The sequence below is a fragment of the Anoplopoma fimbria genome, chromosome 4 (assembly GCF_027596085.1).
Source record: "Anoplopoma fimbria isolate UVic2021 breed Golden Eagle Sablefish chromosome 4, Afim_UVic_2022, whole genome shotgun sequence".
Classification (NCBI taxonomy): Eukaryota; Metazoa; Chordata; class Actinopteri; order Perciformes; family Anoplopomatidae; genus Anoplopoma; species Anoplopoma fimbria.
In genome coordinates, this window is record NC_072452.1 from 9169333 (window position 1) to 9190414 (window position 21082).

At 40.4% G+C, this 21082-nt stretch overlaps 1 protein-coding gene across 1 annotated transcript; it reads right to left on the reverse strand.

Moving 5' to 3' along the window:
* Positions 1–1580: 1580 nt before the first annotated feature.
* tspan17 (tetraspanin 17) lies at positions 1581–20354 on the reverse strand. Its single transcript, XM_054597368.1, has 8 exons — positions 19748–20354; positions 12340–12390; positions 10389–10535; positions 9460–9630; positions 8849–8974; positions 8131–8178; positions 6375–6491; positions 1581–6127 (listed from the first exon to the last, which is right to left on the reverse strand). Exons 1-8 carry the CDS (start codon positions 19832–19834, stop codon positions 6062–6064), a joined length of 813 nt encoding a protein of 270 aa, XP_054453343.1. The 5' UTR covers positions 19835–20354; the 3' UTR covers positions 1581–6061.
* Between the last annotated feature and the right edge of the window lie 728 nt (positions 20355–21082).

The window sequence follows — 21082 nt, forward strand, 5'->3', positions numbered from 1 at the left end:
TTTAAATTGAACTCAAGGAAATGACAATGTACCATGGTACCGTGGAAGAGCATCTATATGTATGCTAGGGTCGGATGCATTAGACTGCTTTCAGCTCTGTTTACAAATTGTAAAGCAGAATTCAAGACAAAAGGTGCAGCAGCAGAGTCCGGCGTAGCCTTGCAGATCTGTGATAAAGGCTGGTGATTACTACATTTTAAAACTTTATTTATGAATAGAGTATCTCGCAATGATATCGCTTCACTGTGTCCTTTAAATAACATCAGCCTGGTTTTGAGCACTGTGCGGATGTATGGGAGCAGATTGTTGCTGCCCACCGTGCATGATGTTTCCTGTGCAGATAAAAACACAAGGCCAGTCTTATTTATTGGGCCGATAATGCTCATGGTAGCAGCTGCTTTAAATCAAATCAAAAAAGGAGGAATCTGTGCTGCGGTAGTTGTCCTTGCAGCCACAAAGCCACATGCTTTATGTAAACAGGTGCGACACTAAATTCATGAATTTTCAAGGATGGCTAGGTTTACAAATGATAATTTGCTGCCCTTCCCTGTCGGAAAAAACTGTAACACAAAGGCGGCAAAAGCACTGAAGCTTGTGTCCACTAAGTCATTAATTCATTGTCAAGGAGACGGCTCCAGTTTCTGCAACCTGCTGGCGTGTTTTGTCTTTGAGAAGCACAGTAAAAGACAATGTCTATAGTCTGTGAAGTTAATGGATTATTTTTTGCCTTAGAGTTACTCTCTTTGATCTCAACTTCAAGGCAGAGCTGCAATAGCAGGTAACTGAATGGATTTGTATAGCCGCTAGCCGCTCTCCAAAAGCCTCTAATGGCAATGATAGAATACACACACCGATTTCCTTCCCCCTTTTAGCAGGTTTTGCATTGCAGTTTTTGCTGCTTTAGCAGGATTTAAGAGACGAAGCCACAGCAGATGTGTGTCAGTGTCTGAACTCACAGAAACTATTTGTCTCCCTCTATTGGCTGACTCATCCGTCATATGATCAGTTAAAGCATTTTCTAATCACAGAAAACCTGAAAAACAACATTCCAGTGTAAGTGGAACAATTACTATAGCGTTCATTCTTCATTTCTTGTCAGTGTCTAACGGAAAAGAGTTGCTGGACCCCTTTTACAGTTCAGTGGGGGAAAAATAATTTAGATACTCAGTAAGAGTCGGACAAGCACAATTATCTACTAAGTCCAAAAGCTTACAATCAATCAATCTGCAAAATGTACTTAAAGCAAAATATATCATACACATCATTATTCTTACTGTAGTATTTAGTTGCATTAACATGTAACAACATTTTAATGGAGTAGTTGGTCAAGGCAGCACCAATTTTATATACTAACTATACATGTTTGGTAGTGTTTGGTTTATGACAGAATTTATTTTGTAAGCTGGTCATATGTAAAAAAAAATAAAAAATCTGAAATAAACATCAACTATAGATATCAATGCAGTAAATGTAGTAGAGGTATAAAGTAGTGGAAATATGAAATATTACAATGTGTAAATACAGCATATAATTAAGCATGAATGCTCGGATGAAAAAAAGAAAACACTCCTCTGTTATCATAAATCCTTTAATATATGAAAGAGGCATATTTTAAACACAATATACAGTGTAACAGACCATGTCCACAGTTTTCATATGCAACATTTCTTTACAAGGCTACCCGATCCAGTAGATGGGTCTAAACTGAGAGAGTGGATGGATAACATGGTTTTTCTTTGTTGTATTCTGCTGCAATCAACTCAAAACTGTACTTGCAAACCAAGTCAAACTGAGAAAGCTGTTCTTGCTGCTCAGCGGAACAAAATTAATATTTATAGTGGTTCTTGTGTGGATTAAATGATCCTTAACTACTGAATCCGTTATCCTCAACTGTAAAACCCATGAATTTGAAACACTTTTTGTTCCAGTCAGATCACGCTTGAGTCTTGATCAAATATCATGACCTGGTATGGAAATGTCAACACTAACAACCATTGTATTGCTGTTAACATGAGTCAATTATGCTGCTTCTCTTGGCTCTGTGGCCGGCATCTGCATTTGAAGACTTTGTGAATGATCACCTTTCTCGGGAATAAAACTGAAAATGCCTCAAAACATTAGCAGATGTCAAAACCTTCAAAAAGGATCACAGGAGAGATTATCAGAGTGAAATATGTGTCACTTTGTATTTGTATGTGAAAAGGATAAAAAAAAGTTCAGTCACATCATTCATAAGTGCATATGCAGCTAAATACGTTTTTAGATCAATAAATGTTATTAAAACCTGATTGATGATTTTGATCAGTCAGAAATCACACACATTGTTAAAACAAGAGAGATTGACAAGAACAACATTGTTTAACTGGTCGTTTCTGAGGATTTAAAGTCTTCGCGATTGCATATGAGGTTCTGCACACACGCCTACGAACAGAAGAAATGGAATGCTCAACTGCTTTCATGCTCACTAAAACGTATCAAAAAAAGAAACAAACCAGAATAACATCTCACACATTGCTAAAGACAAAGCTTTATTTCACATCCCTAAGCTTCACTTGTGCATCGCACTGCATAAGGGTAAGAATAAAATCCTAACCGAGTGTGGAGCCGCGGCTGATACACTTATACATTCATGGCATGCATAAGGCTCCTCCTCGGGAATGATTTAACTGCCCACAGGGAAAGCAGAGAAATTAAGAGGGTGTTTCATAATGCAAGGCCATTATGATAAAGGACAAAGCATAATTAGCATTGTTTTCTCCCTCCCCCTTTCCCCTACATTAAAGGAATACAAAACCCAGAATTACCCAAAGCTGTAAAAACAAACAAACATATTCCAGAAAGTCACCTTTGTAGTGTCTGCATATTGAAGCCTCGCTGCTACGACTGAATATGATGGCATTATTGTCATTATTACCAAGGTGACTGTCTGATTATTGGCATATCCATCCAGACGCGGCGGCTGCAGAGGGAGTGACATAGAGGGAGTGAAATAGAGGGAGTGCTTTTTGTCTAAGAGCTGCGGCTCTCTACTGCAGCAGAACTGACACCCGTGGCCTCCATCTGCCTTCAGCCAGATCCTCAGCATCACTCAAAAGGCAGCAGCCCACCATTTTATCATGTTCAACACAGAATCTTCTCGAATGCATGAGCAGAGGGTTTTTGTTAATCATGAGGGGAAGGGGTGTCGAAGACCCTGAGCAAACATTTCCAAATAAGGGTAATTTAAGAAAAAAATAAGGAAACCCTTTAAAGAAGCGTGTTGAACTAATTAATCACCCGTTATCTGTTTCAACCTACTTCTCAAAAGATTAAATGAAAAAAGGGAAAATAAACACTGGTTTATTTATTCCTGATCTCTTAGACTCCGGTGGGACAGATTGATTTACAACAGTTAGTAGAATCAAAGAGGCCCACACACACACTTGGAATAGAGAGAAGATATATCTCATCAGGCTGAAAAATGTTTATACATTTTTCTTAAGACTGCTCGAGGCTTTTACTCATTGATTACAACTAAAGAGCTGAAATGAATGAGCCTCTCTTATGGAAAACTTTCAACATCGAGAAGTCATTAAAGACTCACTTCAGTCACTCCGGTACAGATGCATTGTGCTGCTCTGGATCCACTCGCTCATTCGTGACAGCCTAAATTCAAACGATTGTTGTTCCGTCTTGCGTTTCTCTTTTTTGTTCAAACGAGCCTTGTGTTTAAAAATACATCAAAATAACAGGCTCTGAAACAGGTGCAGCCGGATCAGGTAGGGTTCTGAAGAGGGAGCGTGTGGGTGAAAGCAACATGCGACATGTAGGCATAGCAGGCGATCATAAGGTGCTGTTACTGAACGAGCTCCTCTCTGTGTGTGTGTGTGTGTGTGTGTGTGTGTGTGTGTGTGTGTGTGTGTGTGTGTGTGTGTGTGTGTGTGTGTGTGTGTGTGTGTGTGTGTGTATACTACAGAGAGACTCAGTGAAGCGGGGTTCGGTGTTCTGTTCACAGAATATTAATGCTACTCATCTTTCAACTTATTTGCATTGCAATTCAAAACATGTTTTATTTTTGTCTGGGTGTGCCAAATCATGTCTGTGCGGTGTATCTGAATGACACTGCTACAATCAGAAACAACTGTCGTGGTTAAATACAGAGAGTTTCTTTTTTTTTTCTTCTTTTTTTTTTAACAAAAGTATCAAGTGAACCCAGTCAAATTGTGAGGATCATGGACGAGGATGAAAAGCTGTAAGGGCGACTTAATAGTGTGATTCCAGAGTCTTTTTTTGTTTAAATGAACAACAAAAGGGACCACAAGCTGAGCGCAGAGTGTAAACTTGAGAAAGAACAAATAATCAGAATATGTCCTCAGCCTGGAAACAATGGCAACATGGCAAATTGTGAGACTTGTTAGCTTGGTTATTGTACTACATATCAATAATCTAGTCAACGTTCAAGCAGCGTTCATGTTAAATTGAGGCTGAGTCGTTAATATGAAAAGGTAACAGCTTTTTTCTACTATTCTATTTAAAAACCAGTCAAAACTAAAAACACAACATTTAATTAAAGATAAAAGCTATAATGTTACATTTTACATTTTTGTTTGACTTCTCATTCCAACTGGCACTTCCCACATAAAAGGGACAATAAATTCACATTTTGGCTGTCTAGAAACGCTATTTGTCATTTGCTTAGCCTTCCTTATAAAATTGAGGCCGGACAAAACCTTGGCAGTAAGCTTGTGTCCATGAGGACTGCTAACAACATCAACAATAAGAAGCCATTTTCGCAGTTGACTGATGGGTCAGAGGTAAAACAGGCGCCTGGTGAAGCCAAACAATGAACTCAGGATAAAAATCTGTGTCTATAAAAAGGATAGGAAATAAAGGATTAATAAAGGACATCTTTAAAAACAGACAAATATTCTTATTTCACTATGCAGAGGACAGAATGTAAGACAAGTGTGGTAACATAAATCAAGTAAAAAAGGCCCCAAACCAGCAATCCCATGTGCCTGAGGGATGCTAAGAGATAAACAACAATATCATTAAACCCTTTCCCTATATAGCATAGTACTACGCTCCTAACCACACCAGGCCTTTCCATATCATACAATACAACATCCTTCAGTAAATCATTGGATAATACAATCACTGCAGGGCAAACGGGGCGACTTTCAATGAACTGCTAGTATCTTTAAATTGCACAGACATGGATGGAAAAAAAAAATAGATATGCATTTAACCAATGGCAGAAAGCATTATCTTTCTGGCCAGGCCCTGAGGAATTCTGGGGCGGGGTGCAGAAATTCCATGTAAAGAACAGGAAGGGGACAAAATTATCAGTGGAAATTAATGGCACTTTTTTACACTTTGCAGACCTTACCAGTCAGTCTTCAGAGTCTTTACAGTGGTCATAAAAAGTCATAATGGAGAAAGTATAGACACGCAGAGGATTCCATGTGTTTAATGGCCAGCCAGCGAGCCAGCCAGCCACCCACGATCCCCTACAGCAGGGAGTGGGGACAAGCAAGTTAAAAACAGGCTGTTTGTAGGCGGAGATGTTCCACCCCTCACTGAGAGGAAGGAGGCTGTGTAACAATGTAATGGTTGAACCTAAAAAAGGAGACTAAATGTCACTTATCCTTTTCTTTTAGTTTGCTTCATCCATGGCTTCCATTCTCCCAGCTGACAGGAGTTCTTGTGAAACTGCGCCCCATAAATATACTTGTCCAAAGAACAAAAATCAGAGGAAGCAGAAAGGGGAAAAAAAGAATCTAACTACGAAGTAGGCAGGACCGTCCTTTGTATATCCGGGTTAAAATCCAGCTGAGTGGTAAACAAAGTGTTAACTGTTTGGTTTGTGTGGGGTATTCTTCTCCCCATTCAAGTGTCACTGATAAACAGGGAAGTAAACTCTTTGTGTATGCAGGTATAAAAGTGTGAGAGTGCATATGTGCTGCTTAGCTCAACGGCAATGGTTCTCCGCTTCTCCGTCCTCAGCTGGACGGGACTTGTGTGTGCTGTGTTGACCTTGCTGGGCCTAAAGGGGCGGGGCTCCCTCACGTCACCTCTCATGTCACCAGTTGGCTTTGACGGTTTTGACATCACTCACCAGGTTTTGAGCAAGGCAGATACCAAAAATCTGTAGAAGAGAGCACACAGGGCATTAAGTAAAGCGATGTTTACAGGAAAGGAAACCAGAATACAGCATTTTATAGTGACAGGGGTTTGCTTAATGATACCGGTTCTTACCACTAGATGGCAATGATTATACAAAATCAGGCCCAAGGCATATTGTTAGTTTTAGGTAAACGCCTCATTTCTAATGTACTAGGTTTCTTTGTGAAGTTATTTGTAAGAAAAAACATCTACAAACAGGGACTTCTTACCTGTAAAAGTGCAACACCAACAAAGATCCCAGCTACAATAATGAGGTTGTCCTGAAGCCACTTCTCGAACTGTCCCACACAGCCCTTGGTATAGATATATTTCTGCCGGTCCAGCTCCTTTTTAACCATAAGAAAAAATTAGAAGTTCATTTAAATTAAGAAAAAGATATAGTTTCTTTAAAACCACATTGATATGATCAGCTCACAGGGAGGACATTGGCCTTAAACAAACATCTGAACTCTGACCTATAACTAATGCTGAACAAAACAAACAACACAGATAGCATTTTGAGCAGGGACTCCTTCCCCACAGATATCTGAGTCACTCTTAGATTACAACGGGTCAGTGTCTGGACATCACGGGGAATATCAAGGCAGTGTGTTTAGTTTCTCGGGGGACTCTGTCAGGACTGAACAAACAGGCGGAAGCTGTTTCCAGCTAGCCGTTTGTCCTGTCAGATTCACACCATGATGTACATGGTCTATTCAGGGACGGAAAAAGGTGTAATTTAGAGCTGAAAAGACACTAAAATTGGGGAACAAGAATGAGTTTGAACAGTACCCCATACAATGCTCTCTTTGTTCTTCTTCAAGACAATTCAACCAGGCGAACCCTTTGTTCTCTTGCAAAAACCTGAAAGCTAGCTTTCAACCAATGGAAGCTAAAGGGGGCCCCTTGGCAGCCAATAAAAAAGCAGGAAACACTATGTTGTTCTGGCTGCAAACTTCCTCTGAAGCTATTTCAGCCCCCTGCCCTTCTTTGTGCTGCTGTCCTTCCTGTGTCTCCTGCTCTTCCTCTTCCCCAGCCTGGACTCCATAAACAAGCTAGTTTCAGCAAAATGTCAATGGCCAGGGCATTAGCAGAAGAGCACACAGGGGAAATTAATTCATACCAACTCAGTGGCAGGTGGCTCACTGTATTGCAGTGCGCCTAGCAACAGCAATCTCTCTGACTGCAGTGCAGTGAGATGTAACCACCACACCCACGCACAGAGGAAAAGGGAACGGACTGGCATAACCCAGTTGCCAATTACAGAGTGTAGTATGGCTGCTCTCTAGGCTATAACTGGAGCCTAATTATCCCCGTCAGAAGAACAATCTGTTATTAAGGCAAGAAGCACCAAGAGAAGGGAGTGAGTGCGACTTAACCCTACACATTCCCTGTGTTGGCCAACTGTTGCTAGGCACACGTTTTTTGTGTTTTTTGGGGGGGGTTTTCCTTTCTTTCTTTCTTTCTTTCTTTCTTTCTTTCTTTCTTTCTTTCTTTCTTTCTTTCTTTCTTATCAATACTATGATCTAAGGAGGCTATACAAATCTAAATGTGATTGTTTTAGTTCATTTAAATCTATTAATCCACTTTACTGGGAGGTTTGAGACAAGCAATCAAGCCCAATACAAATAAACTTGATTGCCACTCCACCCACCACAAATGCTTAGATCGTTTCAATCAAACAGGTTTGCAGCATGTCAATCAACTCGCCCACAGGAGTAATTTCACTCAGCAGAAAGGCTTGCACTGCCTGCCAATCATGCTCTGCTACTGACACCGACTGTACTGTGAATGAGAATTGGTTCTGATTGACTGCTCGAATTTGATTAGACTTGGAATTATCTAAAAATTGTTGAAAAATAACACAAATCACAATATAAAATTTCAGAGAACTAGGTATAGACAGAGCTTAATTGGAGAGTGAAGTAAACCAAATATAGGGTTAAGTATATAGAGCGTGGTAGAGACATGTATAGAAATACAAACCCCTTGAAGCCGAACATCATAACCACACTGCGTGTTGATGACATCCTCCTGTAAGAACAACACAAAAATGTTGAAATCCTCCCAATCTCAGCTACTGGTCACAAGTTTGGAGATGTTGAATGTTTCTTTTTAAAAGTCTGATTGAATAGAGCAGAATTAAATCAAGTTAACTTACTGCTTTAAAAAGTAACTTTACCACAAGTGATTGATAAACGATCCGTCAACTGAGTATGGATCCAGAATAATGGCTACAAATGTTTGCTACATATGGAGTCATTATTCGCCATTTTCTACAAATATACTTTTTAAAAACAACTCAAATGCTAAAAGAAATAAAGCAATTCATAAACTAGTTAAGGGCTTCAATTAACGTAGAAATGTTTTATCGGTTGATAAGCAGACTTTTTGTCTAAAAAAAAGTAAGAAAATTGTGGAAAATGCCAATTATGAGTCAAAGATAGCATCTTTAACATGCCTTGTTTTGTTGGACCAACAAGTCCAAAACTAAAAGATATCCAGTGTACTATCATGTACGACAAAGAAAAGCATCAAGTGGCATTCTTACTTTAAAAATGAGTTAAACAAATATTCTATTATCAAGTTAGCTACATATGAATTTTGTGTTGATCAACTAATCCTTACAGCTCTATACTAGATTAAAAATTGAAATGATAATTTTGCGCTATTCATCATGCATTAACATGGTTGAATGACTCACTGCAGGGTCTTTGACGCAGCAGGAGAAGGGCACTCCACAGCGCTCTCTACTGGGGTTCGGCTCAGTGCAGTTGAAGTAGATGTTCAGGTTCCAGTCGTCGGGCCCGTGAGCTCCACAGCATGACCACTGAGACAGCAGCAACAACAACAGGCAGAGATTAGGCAGCCAACTCCGGCTAACAGACAGATTTATTTGCTCTGATCTGGTCTTGAAACAGCCCTTTAGAGTCTGGCTCAGGTCAGCTTGGGTGGGTAGCCAGCTTACTGTGGCGGGGAGCGACTACAGATAGTGAGACACAGACAGCGAGGCAACAGAGGATCTAATCGCCTTTACAGTTCATTATGACGGAGGCTAGTGTTTACACTAGGGAGCCAATTATCTCAACTGCCTCATTCATATAATTGGATAATCATTTGAGGGAAATACAATAACATTAATCATGCGATGTACTCAATTGTAGTGGGTCACATGGTCTCCTCTCTGCCCTGAACTGGCCTGATTCAAGAACAGCTTTGAAACTCGTATCAAAAACAAAATTTCAATGAGCTGGGAAGAGGAAGTTGGATTTTCTACATTTGGAAACACTATTCAGTCAGCAGGTGTTGACTCACATATTCCTGGGCAAAGTCAATAAGATTCTGCAAGTCGATGTCATCGCGGTAGGCCTTGACGTTATTGTTGATGAAAAAGTTGAGCTGGTCTTTGATCCAGTCCTTAAAGACGAAGGCAAGGATCCCTGCAGTCAGCTCCAAGAAGAAGATCAAACCCAGGAACACAGAAAACTGGAAAGCACAAGAAAACAATAAATCAGTCACTTCAGTCAGGGAATCTGGTTACACCAAACAGAATCCTGTTTTCTAAAAGGGATCAGAGCACCAATTACATTATTTCTGGCATTTCTTTTTAAAAGACTAAAAAGGAAACCAGCTCTGATGTAATGTCCTTGCGCAGGTCTGGTTGTAGGGCCGGTACTGATTTGCTGAGTGAGTGTGGCAACAAAAAACCGCAGTCCCAGAGGTGCCGTTATAGCATCCCCTTTACAGTAAATGTAGGAGGAGACGGGGCTAATGATAAATGCTGAAAAGCCACATTAGCTCCTCGCTCTGACGCCTGACTTATTGCTGCTAATGGACATTGGCTGGAGTTAATAGCTACTCAGAATCGCAGCCAGCAACAAGGCATGTTTGTCTCCGTCAGTCACATGTAGTTATCAATACAGCTAGACACAAACAAAACCTCCCAAAATGGTGTTGACGTGGTTTTTGCCGTTAGAATAATTCCAATATTTCTTACAGACAAAATAATTTGGTGTGTTTATGAAGCTCGGATCACTGTTTCTGATCAGAACATTCTGATGAATCAGGACTTGGTTTAGTGATGTGATAACACATATTTGTGCCATGCGACCACCTAGAGCATTTGGCTATGGGTGAGTCACCTGCTGCAGCGACAGCCTCGGCTCTGGTGTGAACCGCAGCAATAAGAGGGCGAGAAGTGGTTGAAATGGAGTCTGTGCTCAGAAAGTGGAGAGCTGGCTTACAAATTTAAGCAGAGTTGTGTTCTCTCTGAGCGCTCCGATACAGCCGGCAAAGCCCAGGACGAACATGACCCCTCCTACGACGATGAAGAGCCACACGGGGTCCAAGCCCCCTAGGTCTGTGATGGATGACAGATTGGACAGCACGCCCTGAGGGAAAAGGACAAAAGACAAAAGGGAATGGTTAAAATTCAGATTTTAATATTTCAAAAAAGCCTTACTATCTCTCTTTTAATAGGTCCCGGCAAAAACCCTCTCTCTTCAATAACACACAGTTAACCTTGAAAAGGGATTGTGATATCAAAGATAAATAGGGGGAAGTTAACCAAGAGGCCATCTAGGGTTGCCCTGTTCAGAGATGAAGCGGCACAGCAGAAACATCTGTTAAAAGGTATTTGATTAGAATGTATCTGCCAAGTGTGTTGTTTCATAAATACAATAACACAACCCCTAAGGGTTTTCGATCATTTTATTTAGTATCAATTTATCTGAAACACAATTCTGGTATATCTCTGTCCAAGCTATGAAATAAGTGACTTTTATCAGAAGAGGCACCGTTCAGGAGCCTTCAGCAGACATTCACAAACAGACATCTGTCCTTCCTCTCTGCATATCCTGCCCTGACAGCCCCGAGGCCACAGTGTGTCCGACATGTTTTCCTGTCAGTCTCTGGTCCGCATCATGCCTCGCATTGCCACATTACACAAACAGAAAAGACACCCTGACGCCAAAGAGTGGGCTCACTGGAAGATGAGTCACTGTCACAGGATTGCACACTAGAGAGAGGTGCGGATTGGGAGTGAAAACGCTGGTTCATATATAACGTGTTCTGATTCGTGCATGATCTCGCACCATCTCTTTCTATATTTCTCACCCGTCTCGAAAGAGATCCCACCAGAAAGAATGCGTGCCTGCTCTCTGTTCTGACATGCTGTTTGCTAGTACACATGTCAAACACTTGCAGCTAAAGCCCAAGAAGCTGAAATCTCATACTGCTTATGTTAAGCTCCCACTGCATTAAGCCAAGGGACAACTACAGGACGGAGGCATAACTGCATTCTTGTGTTTTAATGGAATTCCTGCAGAATAAAGTGCCCTCATTCGAATTTAAGCATGACGCACGGAAACAATGTAGTCTGTCTGAACGCAGCGGGCTACAAACCAATCATAGTCACTCAGACCAAACTCACCATTATGCCTTCCCAGTACCCGCTATTCATCATTCGGTCTAATCCCTTTAAATTATTCACGCGGTTCCAGCAAGGTTCTCCGGTGCAGGCCTATTTGCACAGAGTTCATGACCAGACGTTACTAATCAGTACACGCTTCCACGCTGGCGTAGCATTTACTGAACAGACAAGTACAATTTGTGGCTAATTAATGAACAAATTGACTGTTAACTCGATAGGAAGGAGTTTTAAATGTGGTCATGATCCACTGCACATGGGAGGTTGATGGCAGCACCTGATGTTTGCTGCGGGTATACTGTGGAAAATAAACTTTAAATTTGAGGCAATTACTTTGTGATAGGTAAGGCACTGAATTCGTGGTAGCTATGAGTCAAATGCATTTGTAATTTTGGCCTTTTGACTCCTTATTTGTAACCATTACTAGCTTAAGTTAAATTCTGCAACTATTGGAAAAACATATTGGCTCAACAACACTTTTCCCAGTCACAAATCACAATTCGGCTTCAGCAACATAATTCATTTCCTGAGACGACCGTGGCCTGTTTAGCCGGACATTTATAAAGTTATTTGCCTTAACAGTAACAGTACCTTTATTTTCCATGCCACTTTTCTTAAAAGCCCTGTCTTCACGTAAACTCTCTTGTGCAAAATTGTTCTTCCAGCCTTTTTTCTGCTGAAGTAAAGACTTTGAAAGAATTTGAGCTATGCTGCTGAGGCAATCATGTTGTACTTCAACAGTGTGTTTGCGTGACATGTTAACTTACCTTCTCCGCCCATGCCCACAGGCCTATGCCCAAGAATGCGGCTCCTAGTAACTGTAAAACAAAGCACACAGAAGATTTACTTCACTGTCAGATGGAAAGCAGCAGTGAAATAATGGCAAAATTCTACATTTGAGACTCAATAACCATCAAACAAAGTTAAGATCGAACAAAAAAACACTTTTCACATTGACAGACTGTAAATCAGAAGTGATCAAAGCAACCACACACACACAGTCCTGATAGACATCCCAAATTACTGTCTGTTGTTGAACTCTGATGTGGGTGAGGCTCATGGATAAATGTGGATCCATCAACACACAAGAAGAGTGTGTACAGAAATACAGAAATACAGACATTCTTTGTTGAAAATAACCAGCATTCTTCTAAAATGGGCAGTTAATAGTGCGTTCATGTAGAAACCCATACACTGTAAAAAGAGGCCCATTGAGAAAATTGGCTTTTAGAACCTTTTATAGAAACCTAACTTCTGGAAAATGTCTTACTTGCTGTGGACAGAATGAATCATTACATCAGGTTATTGCAGGTTAGAGTCATTGCACTGCACGATTAGGAAGTTGGAGGATCTGATATCCTGAGAGCTAAGGGAAATCCCTTCGGCATTAGCCTCCTGTCCCAGTAAAGGATGGATGTAGGGCTCACAGTTTAAAAACACGGCAAAAAAGGAGAACTTGGGGTGACTGATTGAGATGGACCACCACATGTAAAGAAACTCTGAAGTGTACGAGCATATACAGTATGTTATATAAGACCGGTGTCAGGCTAACATGAAACGTTAACACATTCACCTACACAAATCTAAAGACAAAATACACACGAACATTCATATCACAAGCCCGCCACCACTCGAAGTCCTATAGGCCCCTATTAATGCACTTCTATACCTCATGGAATTGCTTCATTTTATTGCTATCTTCAGACAATGTCTTTACTATGGTCAAATAATATCTATTCAATTATTTTCAAATATGGTAAGTTAGTGAGTTTTTTCAGAGCTTCATATTAACAAGAGAGGGAAAAAAAAAAAAAACCCTGTAGGACATCTTATTTTTTCGGCATCCAGACAGAGACACAGTTCAGCCGATAATTACATTTTTGTTTTTCCAAGTTATAGATGTGCATTCTTTGATTTCATTCCACACTCTGTTTGATTTTGGACAAAGCCAAAAGGAATGCACATCTTAACAGACACACTTCACACAACTATCAGAGGAAACTTGATAAAAATGTCATCAAGTTGTACTGCATTAACAATATTTTTCATTTGTGGTAATGCTTTTATTGAGGAAATGCATTTCTATCATTTTATGTTCGCTTCTTTAGAATGGAGATCTTTTATTCCAACCATCATTAAACTTTTGCAGTGAGCACCGGTTAGATTTTTCCTTGAGCAGAACGTTGTGTATTCTGCCAATTCATTTTATATATTTGTTTCTACCATTTAAAAACCTCCTCAAAAGGGTCACAGCACCAAATCATGGTGCAAATCTATTTTTTTAATAATCCTGTTTTTTAGCTGTGATTATATATTTTTTTAAATCCTAGTTTGCCTAAGTGAATTTATTCTGAAGTTCTGTAAATGTTTGAATCCTATTGTGCATACTCATATCAAATTAATGTTTAATTACCCCAATTTAGCTCAAAATAATGGATTTCTTTTGATTGGATTATTCCAAATTTGTGTGCTTCTAGGAATACTTTAATGCAAATTAGTTCCATGATTTTATTGTGCTATTTATGACGATGTGAGATACTTTTACACTATATTTTGTAAAGTGAGATGTTAATAGGTTGTGAGACTTTAATTGTTTGCTATTAATATTTATCAAAGCTTTTCAGCTGTGTTATTTATTGATAATGATAATACAGTTCTAATTTTGAAAAGACCTTCTTCTGTTCTTTGACTTTGAAGTAGAGTTCTACCCAACCAATGTGCTTTATTTCACAAAACAACAGTACGGCATAAGTGAATATCCCCCATTTCTGGGTAGTGTGGTTCTAATTGTATAATGTTATTGTCTAATCAACTGCTTAGCTGCCACAAAATGTCATTCCTATGAGCTTTGGGAAGGTAATGAACTGAGGCACATTATAAAGACAGAGACGGAGATATAATAGCTCCATTGACATGAGATAAAAATCATGTGGTTTGGAGGCTGATTAAATCGCGGGGAAGCAGGTACACTGATGGCAATACGTCAGAATACATAACAAGACCAACAAGTGAGGGTTGCTGCAGGCGTGTTCTGGTAGTGACATAAGCAGTTCTAGGAAAGGGTGTGGTGGTTTTAGCGAGAAAAAGAGAGGAAAAGTCAAGGTAAGCACGTGGAGATCAGATAGAAGAGATTAGATTGACAGAGTGGGAGTAATCAACCATTTAGCCTCTGACTCTAAATAATCCACATAGATTAAGAAGGCAAAGAAAACAACTCTCACTTTACAGCATGGAAAAGACTGTTATACAACCCCGTCGAAAGTATAATTTTACTGAATGGTTCTTCAGATATTGTGGATAGTTACCAGTTGTGAATGCTTAATTATAAGTAATTATATAACATTCAATAACAAGATTCATTTTAAATCTGTGAAAAGTAGATTTGGGATATTATTCACACTGCAACGTGAAGTGTGCACACATAATCCATACTGACTGATGGCATGTGTCATTAAGTTTATCATACAGTATTCCATAGGTAGGCTAGTTCAAATAAATATAAAACTCCTTATGGCTAATTGCAAATCACCAATGCCCTGGTGGTTCAGTATGTACGCATCACAATCTCTTTTCCCATCTCTCCCGCTTTGTCTCTGCTGTGAACTATCCAATTAAAGCAGGAAGAAAATAATATTTCTACCATGGTGCTTCTAAAATAAAACAACAGCCAGACACCAGAAAAGTACTTATTTTATACAACGAATTTTGTTATTATTTCCGGTCAAAAGTACCTCAGTGCTAGACATGTCAAGTTGCATTCCCCCTGCTACAGCTTGAGGCCACCTTGAAGGCAGCATAAAGTGAGACAATATGGAGGTAACCATGCCCGGTACCATCCCTGTCATTTTGGCTTACTATTTCTTACACCATTTCTCAGTCTCTTTCTCAAACAGTAAATTGCTCCAATAACGGTATTTCTAAAAACACGCAATAATTGAGCCACTTTTTCAGAAAAGGAACAGACAAACAAAACTTAAAAATCAATGCCCAACTACAACTAGGACAATTTAAGCCACAACAAAGAAAAAAAAATCATTCTCAACTAAATTCAGGGTTCCCACACATTTTCCATTTCCATAGTATTCCAGAAGGTTTTTTAGACCATATTTGTGCAGAGGATGCTACAGTGCTTTTGCCCTTGCATATGGGCTTACAATTGCCATGGGTTATGGAACGATTTTACACAGAGTTTGCACCCAGCTGTCTTTTCCATTCTGGAATCCTTAGCCAACCAGGCCTTATTGAATTGTCAAGCTGGCCCTCGGAAAACTTCCATTCACCTATCATGGCCGTTCGGTCCACACTCCTACGCAGACAGTTGGACGACGTTCCATTGTCAAACATCTTGCACTGGGAGCAGAGCTGTTCTACAGGCTGTGATGTACAGGCTTAGTTCTGCGTGTGTCTGCTCAGCTGCCTTACTTCTTGCCTTGCTATTGACGGCATCAAGGACACTACGGCCAGCTCGCTCTAACATAGTGGTAAACATTGCGCTGGTTGTCTGCTCCAAAAGTCACTTTGCATTAATAATACATTCATTTTTAGACATGATTGAATGTTATATTTCAGAAAAAAGAATGGGGGCAATAGTCTGGAAACACACATATAATTCCATACTTTCTTTTCTTTCCGACGGACCTGAAAATGGCTCAAATGTAATAATTTTGCATACTGCGTAGGAGCCCTGTAATTTTCCTACCGTTACTTAAAAGTATCACTAGACAATGTTGTGAAGTGTGTTACTGTGTAAGCCTAACACACCATTCAACATAATATAAGCATATTGTTTATAGAGCATTATCTGCAAACCAAACTTCCAGCCTTGGACAATACGGTTATATTTAAGTGATTTTGACTGAATGAGCACACTGAAACTGAACTGAGCCTTTGTACAGTTTTTACATTATTTCCTTTTCCCACAGAGGGAGCAGCCAGAGTCAAATTCAGGTCAGTCGGTGGCATTGAAACACACCAGATTATCAGGTTTTTTTTTACTGAGCAGTAGATAAAAACAACGTGAAAATTAAACATAAGATGCTAATTTTACATGAGATTCACATTCATCTAATTGTAGCTGTCTCGTATCTCTCATATCTTAAAACACTCCAGGATTTGTTTCTTTAAATCTCACCTGATCTAGGAAGTAATTTGTTTCCATTTCTTCTGTACATTTGTATCTGTCTGATCTATGTGCTGTTATCACAGAGCAAATAAACAAAATCTGGATCTAGATGTCCCTGTACCTGCCTCATTATCCAAATCAGGTCTGATCTGGTTATTTTTCTGTCAAGTGCTGCTGCAAGATGTGTGTGTGTCCCAGAGCGAAGACTTTCTCTGGATGTGGAGAGAGATTATCAACACTTGAGAAGATGCCTCCTTAAGCCAGCTGATCCCATTAACCCCAACTAACTAGCAGACAAACCAAGCTCCACGCTGCCTGGACTCACACAACAACACAAATACACACAGGGTTTAGACTTACTCAAGTGTGACGGCCCTTTTGTTGACTCCCTAAAAAGCTGAATCCCTAATGTGGCTGGCCATGTGAACCGAGCCATTCTTAGGGATATGATATCAACGACACTGCCATTTGGCATTCACACTTGAAACTGCAATATCAATGTAACAATTTGGCTGATTAATTACAACAGCGTGTCACTAAAACAAATTTCAGGGCGAGAATATATCTGACTGGAATGGACTTTAGACACAGGATGCTATAATGGAAAGTTGCTGTTGAAAGCAGTTATTGCGAAACGATGGAAATCCAGATAGTGTGTAAACCCAAATGACTCATGAGGAACACTGCACTTGACATAGAGTACCAGAACAGAAATCAAAATGAATCAGAAAAGAAAAATTCCCACTGTGAGTGGACTTTGCCTCCCTGTTGCTGTGGGAAACGGCAACTACTAAAACAGAAGAAAAAAAAAAAACATACAGGCATTTTTTCGAAAAAAAGACTGGAACGATAGATTTGTCAATAAAATAATTGATTAAGTTAGTAATCATTTCAGCTTTACTATACACACAGTCAAAAGTCTGCTTTGCTTTTTCTTCCAATGCAAATCAGAGATGCATACCACGTATACAACATGTAGAAACATGAGCCCTTGTCCCTAAATGTAGCTTGAATGATGTGTCCTCAAATGACTGCTATCCCACTTCTTTACAGCTGCTCACCACCACCTGTGATGTGCTATCCCAACATGGTGTGATAACCTAATGTGAACACTGTATCACACTTACAGCAGAAGCTAGCTAATAACACAGTCTCCATCCAACCAACTCAGCAACTTGGTGAGAGCTTAACAAGCTTTTAATTACAGCATGCAGAGCTTCCAAACATTTCAGCAGCTCAGGCAGAAAAAAAAATATGAATAAAGTGGATGTGAGGAACGTGTCTATTGTAAGGACGAGAGAAGGTATGTTGTTCTTGGGTGAGAATTTCTGGCTGTCAACAGCAGACTGGGCACCGGAAGAATTCACACAGTTGTACTGCTCTATTTTGTTCACTAAGTTTAGGGTCTTATAAGCATTCTGTCTCAATTTAGGCAGCATTTTCAAACCTGACAAGATCACTATGAGAAAGACAAATGGGTTGATTTGTGGAGAATAAACCCCATCTCTCTCTATTTCGGCAATGCACTAGCTTGTCTGTCAAATCCTGTTTCGCAGCCCACAGACAAGAGGAGAACATCTTATAGCAATTATTAACGGAAACAGCCAGCGAGCTGGAACTTGTTCTATAGTTTCAGAGAGAGCTCTGACACGGGATTGTTAGCTTGGCCTGAGTGTCAGAACAGTCGGAAAGAAGGCAATATGAGTCAGACACAACACTTTAGCCCTATGACTCAATATTTCCTGGTTGATTGCTCAATACAATTGAATTACAAAGCACCTTTCATCTGTGAGGCCAATTGTAAAATGAAATTGTGCATTGTTCTTTAAAAAAACAAACCTCTGGCAGTTCTTATCACCTCATTTTCTCTCTCTCACACACACACACACACACACACACACACACACACACACACACACACACACACACACACACACACACACACACACACACACACACACACACACACACACACACACAGACAAACATGTCAGAGATTACACTGTAATAGTGCTACATTTGAGGGCGAGTGTTAAGGAATGAGTAGGTGGCGACGAATGGAGGAGGAACAGGAAGAGATCCAGTTGCATGTTGATCCCATGTGCCTGATGAGTCCATCAGAACAAGCATATGGGGGGGGGAGAAAGCACAGTCACACCCCGTCCCCCAGTCTTTGTTATCACCATCCATCTTTGTGCGTTAGTGGGTGTGTCAGTGAGAGAAACAATGCTGTCCCACAGAGCCTGAGTACCATTGTGGTGGAGGGAGTGAAAGGGGGGGTGCTTGACAAGAGGAGGGCTGGAGGGTATTCAGGCCCGTGTGGCCTTTTTTTTCCCCTTCCAACAGTGTGTGGGAAGACCCTCCGGGGCACACAGACACGCTATTCCTTCACCCACAGACATTATGATACACCCGTCGCAATGCAGACGGGTGAGGAGGGAGGGGTGAGGGAGACTGAACAGAGGAACTTTTCAGACTGAGGAGAGATAAATATGGAGAGGGGCATTGTGGAGGAGATGTGGGCTAACTTTCCACTGGCTCAACAAAACAAATGAGATTCATGTTATTGGTACCGATCCTTACAAACGAGAGAAAATCACATCAGCCCAGCTTTTGTCTACATGAGTGTGTATCTCCAGTTCCCTTCACTAGTCTAGAAACTATAGTAGGCCAATAAAGTGGGCTATTTAAAGCGGCTGGTGATATTTGTGATTTATATCATTTCAGAGTCACATGACAGGAGAAGTTGCAGCATAGGGACAATAATAAAAGAGAGCTACTTTAGAATAAGCGGTCTGCTAAACAAAAGTGAAATGTAACCATTGAAAGACATGTTAAGAAAGTGTTAAAGGATCATAGCACACCTGAGTACTGTCATCACCAACACAACAGTAAGAGGCTTCCTCTAGCACAATCAAGTAGATCTCTTATGCAAGTCACCAGAAGTAAACAACAACAACAAAAACAACAACATGTGGAATTAAGCAACTTTAAATTTAAGTTCAAACTCTCAAATATCTTCATGTTATTAGACAAAGACTGTGTCCACTCACCCAGAACAAAATGTTGAATCCAAACAAGAAGTATTTCACGCAGCAGCTGACTTCTGCTCCTTTTAAATGATGGTGTTTTCTACTCATTCTTCCAGAGGACAGAGGCGGCTAACCAGGGGGAGCTAACTCACGGTGTGGGGACTCACTCTCTCACTCTCTCACTCTCTCACTCACTCTCTCACTCTCTCTCTCACTCTCTCACTCTCACGCCGCTGGTACTCTAACAGCTGGACCGACGCTGCGGCGCTTGAGCCCCTGAAGCCTCCATCAGATACAGACAAGGAAACGCATGCATGTAATGATCCTGTCCCCGCTTCAACCATGAGCCTGCTAGGCCAGCCAGCAAGGCAACTTCTATGGTTAGCACTAGCAGCTAACCACAACAACATGCAGGGACACTTTACGGAGGAGACATCTGCGGCTCAGTCGATGGGCTGAAGTTTTCCTCGCCAGGTCCAGCTGATGGCCTTTTCAGCTTAGCGTCTCCTCGGTTGCGTCTATTCCCGCATCGTCCCCTGAAACCTTCATTCTTGTAGTTTCGTCTCGTGAAACAAGCCCATTGCTGTCAAACGAGGAAGCGAGGACACTGCGCGTTTCCTCCTCACGAGCGCCCTCACGCGTCTCGAGGAAGTGTTTTGGCGAGATCATTTGAGCCCGTGTTCAGGTTTATGGATCCGCAGGGGGCAGCAGGGTCGAAAGACGTTTTAGAATTGAATCAATGCAAAGTAGAGGGGAAAAAAACCAATCAACAGCTGTATTTTAATCACACGGTTCACAGACCTACTTGTTGTAAACGTCCCCTATCTACAGCTAATTATTCATATTACTATACACAGGACCAAGTCAAAAGTTTGGACACACCATTTCTTTGAAGAATGTAAAATATCATATTCAACTACTTTGAAGAATGTAAAATATAAAACATATTCTTGGTTTGTTGAGCATTTGTTTGTTTACCACATAATTCCATATGTGTTCCTTCATAGTTTGGATGTCATTTCTTTGAAGAATGTAAAATATAAAAATATTAATCTACAATGTATGTCTTCAATAAAAAAAGAAAATAAATAAATAAAGAGAAACCATTGAATGAGAAGGTGTGTCCAAACTTTTGACTGGTACTGTATTTCTATACCATTATTTATCTGATGGGCTCATTTATATTTGGCAACACAGTGTTTGTGAGTTGTGAAATGGAAGCTGCTCAGCTTGTCAACACATGCTGTAGAGACCTGCTGTACAGCTGCTGACTGCATGCCACATTCTTTGCAGTTCTCTTGCATGCCTTTCACTTTTTCACTTTAATGAAACCTGTGATATCTAACACAAAGATAT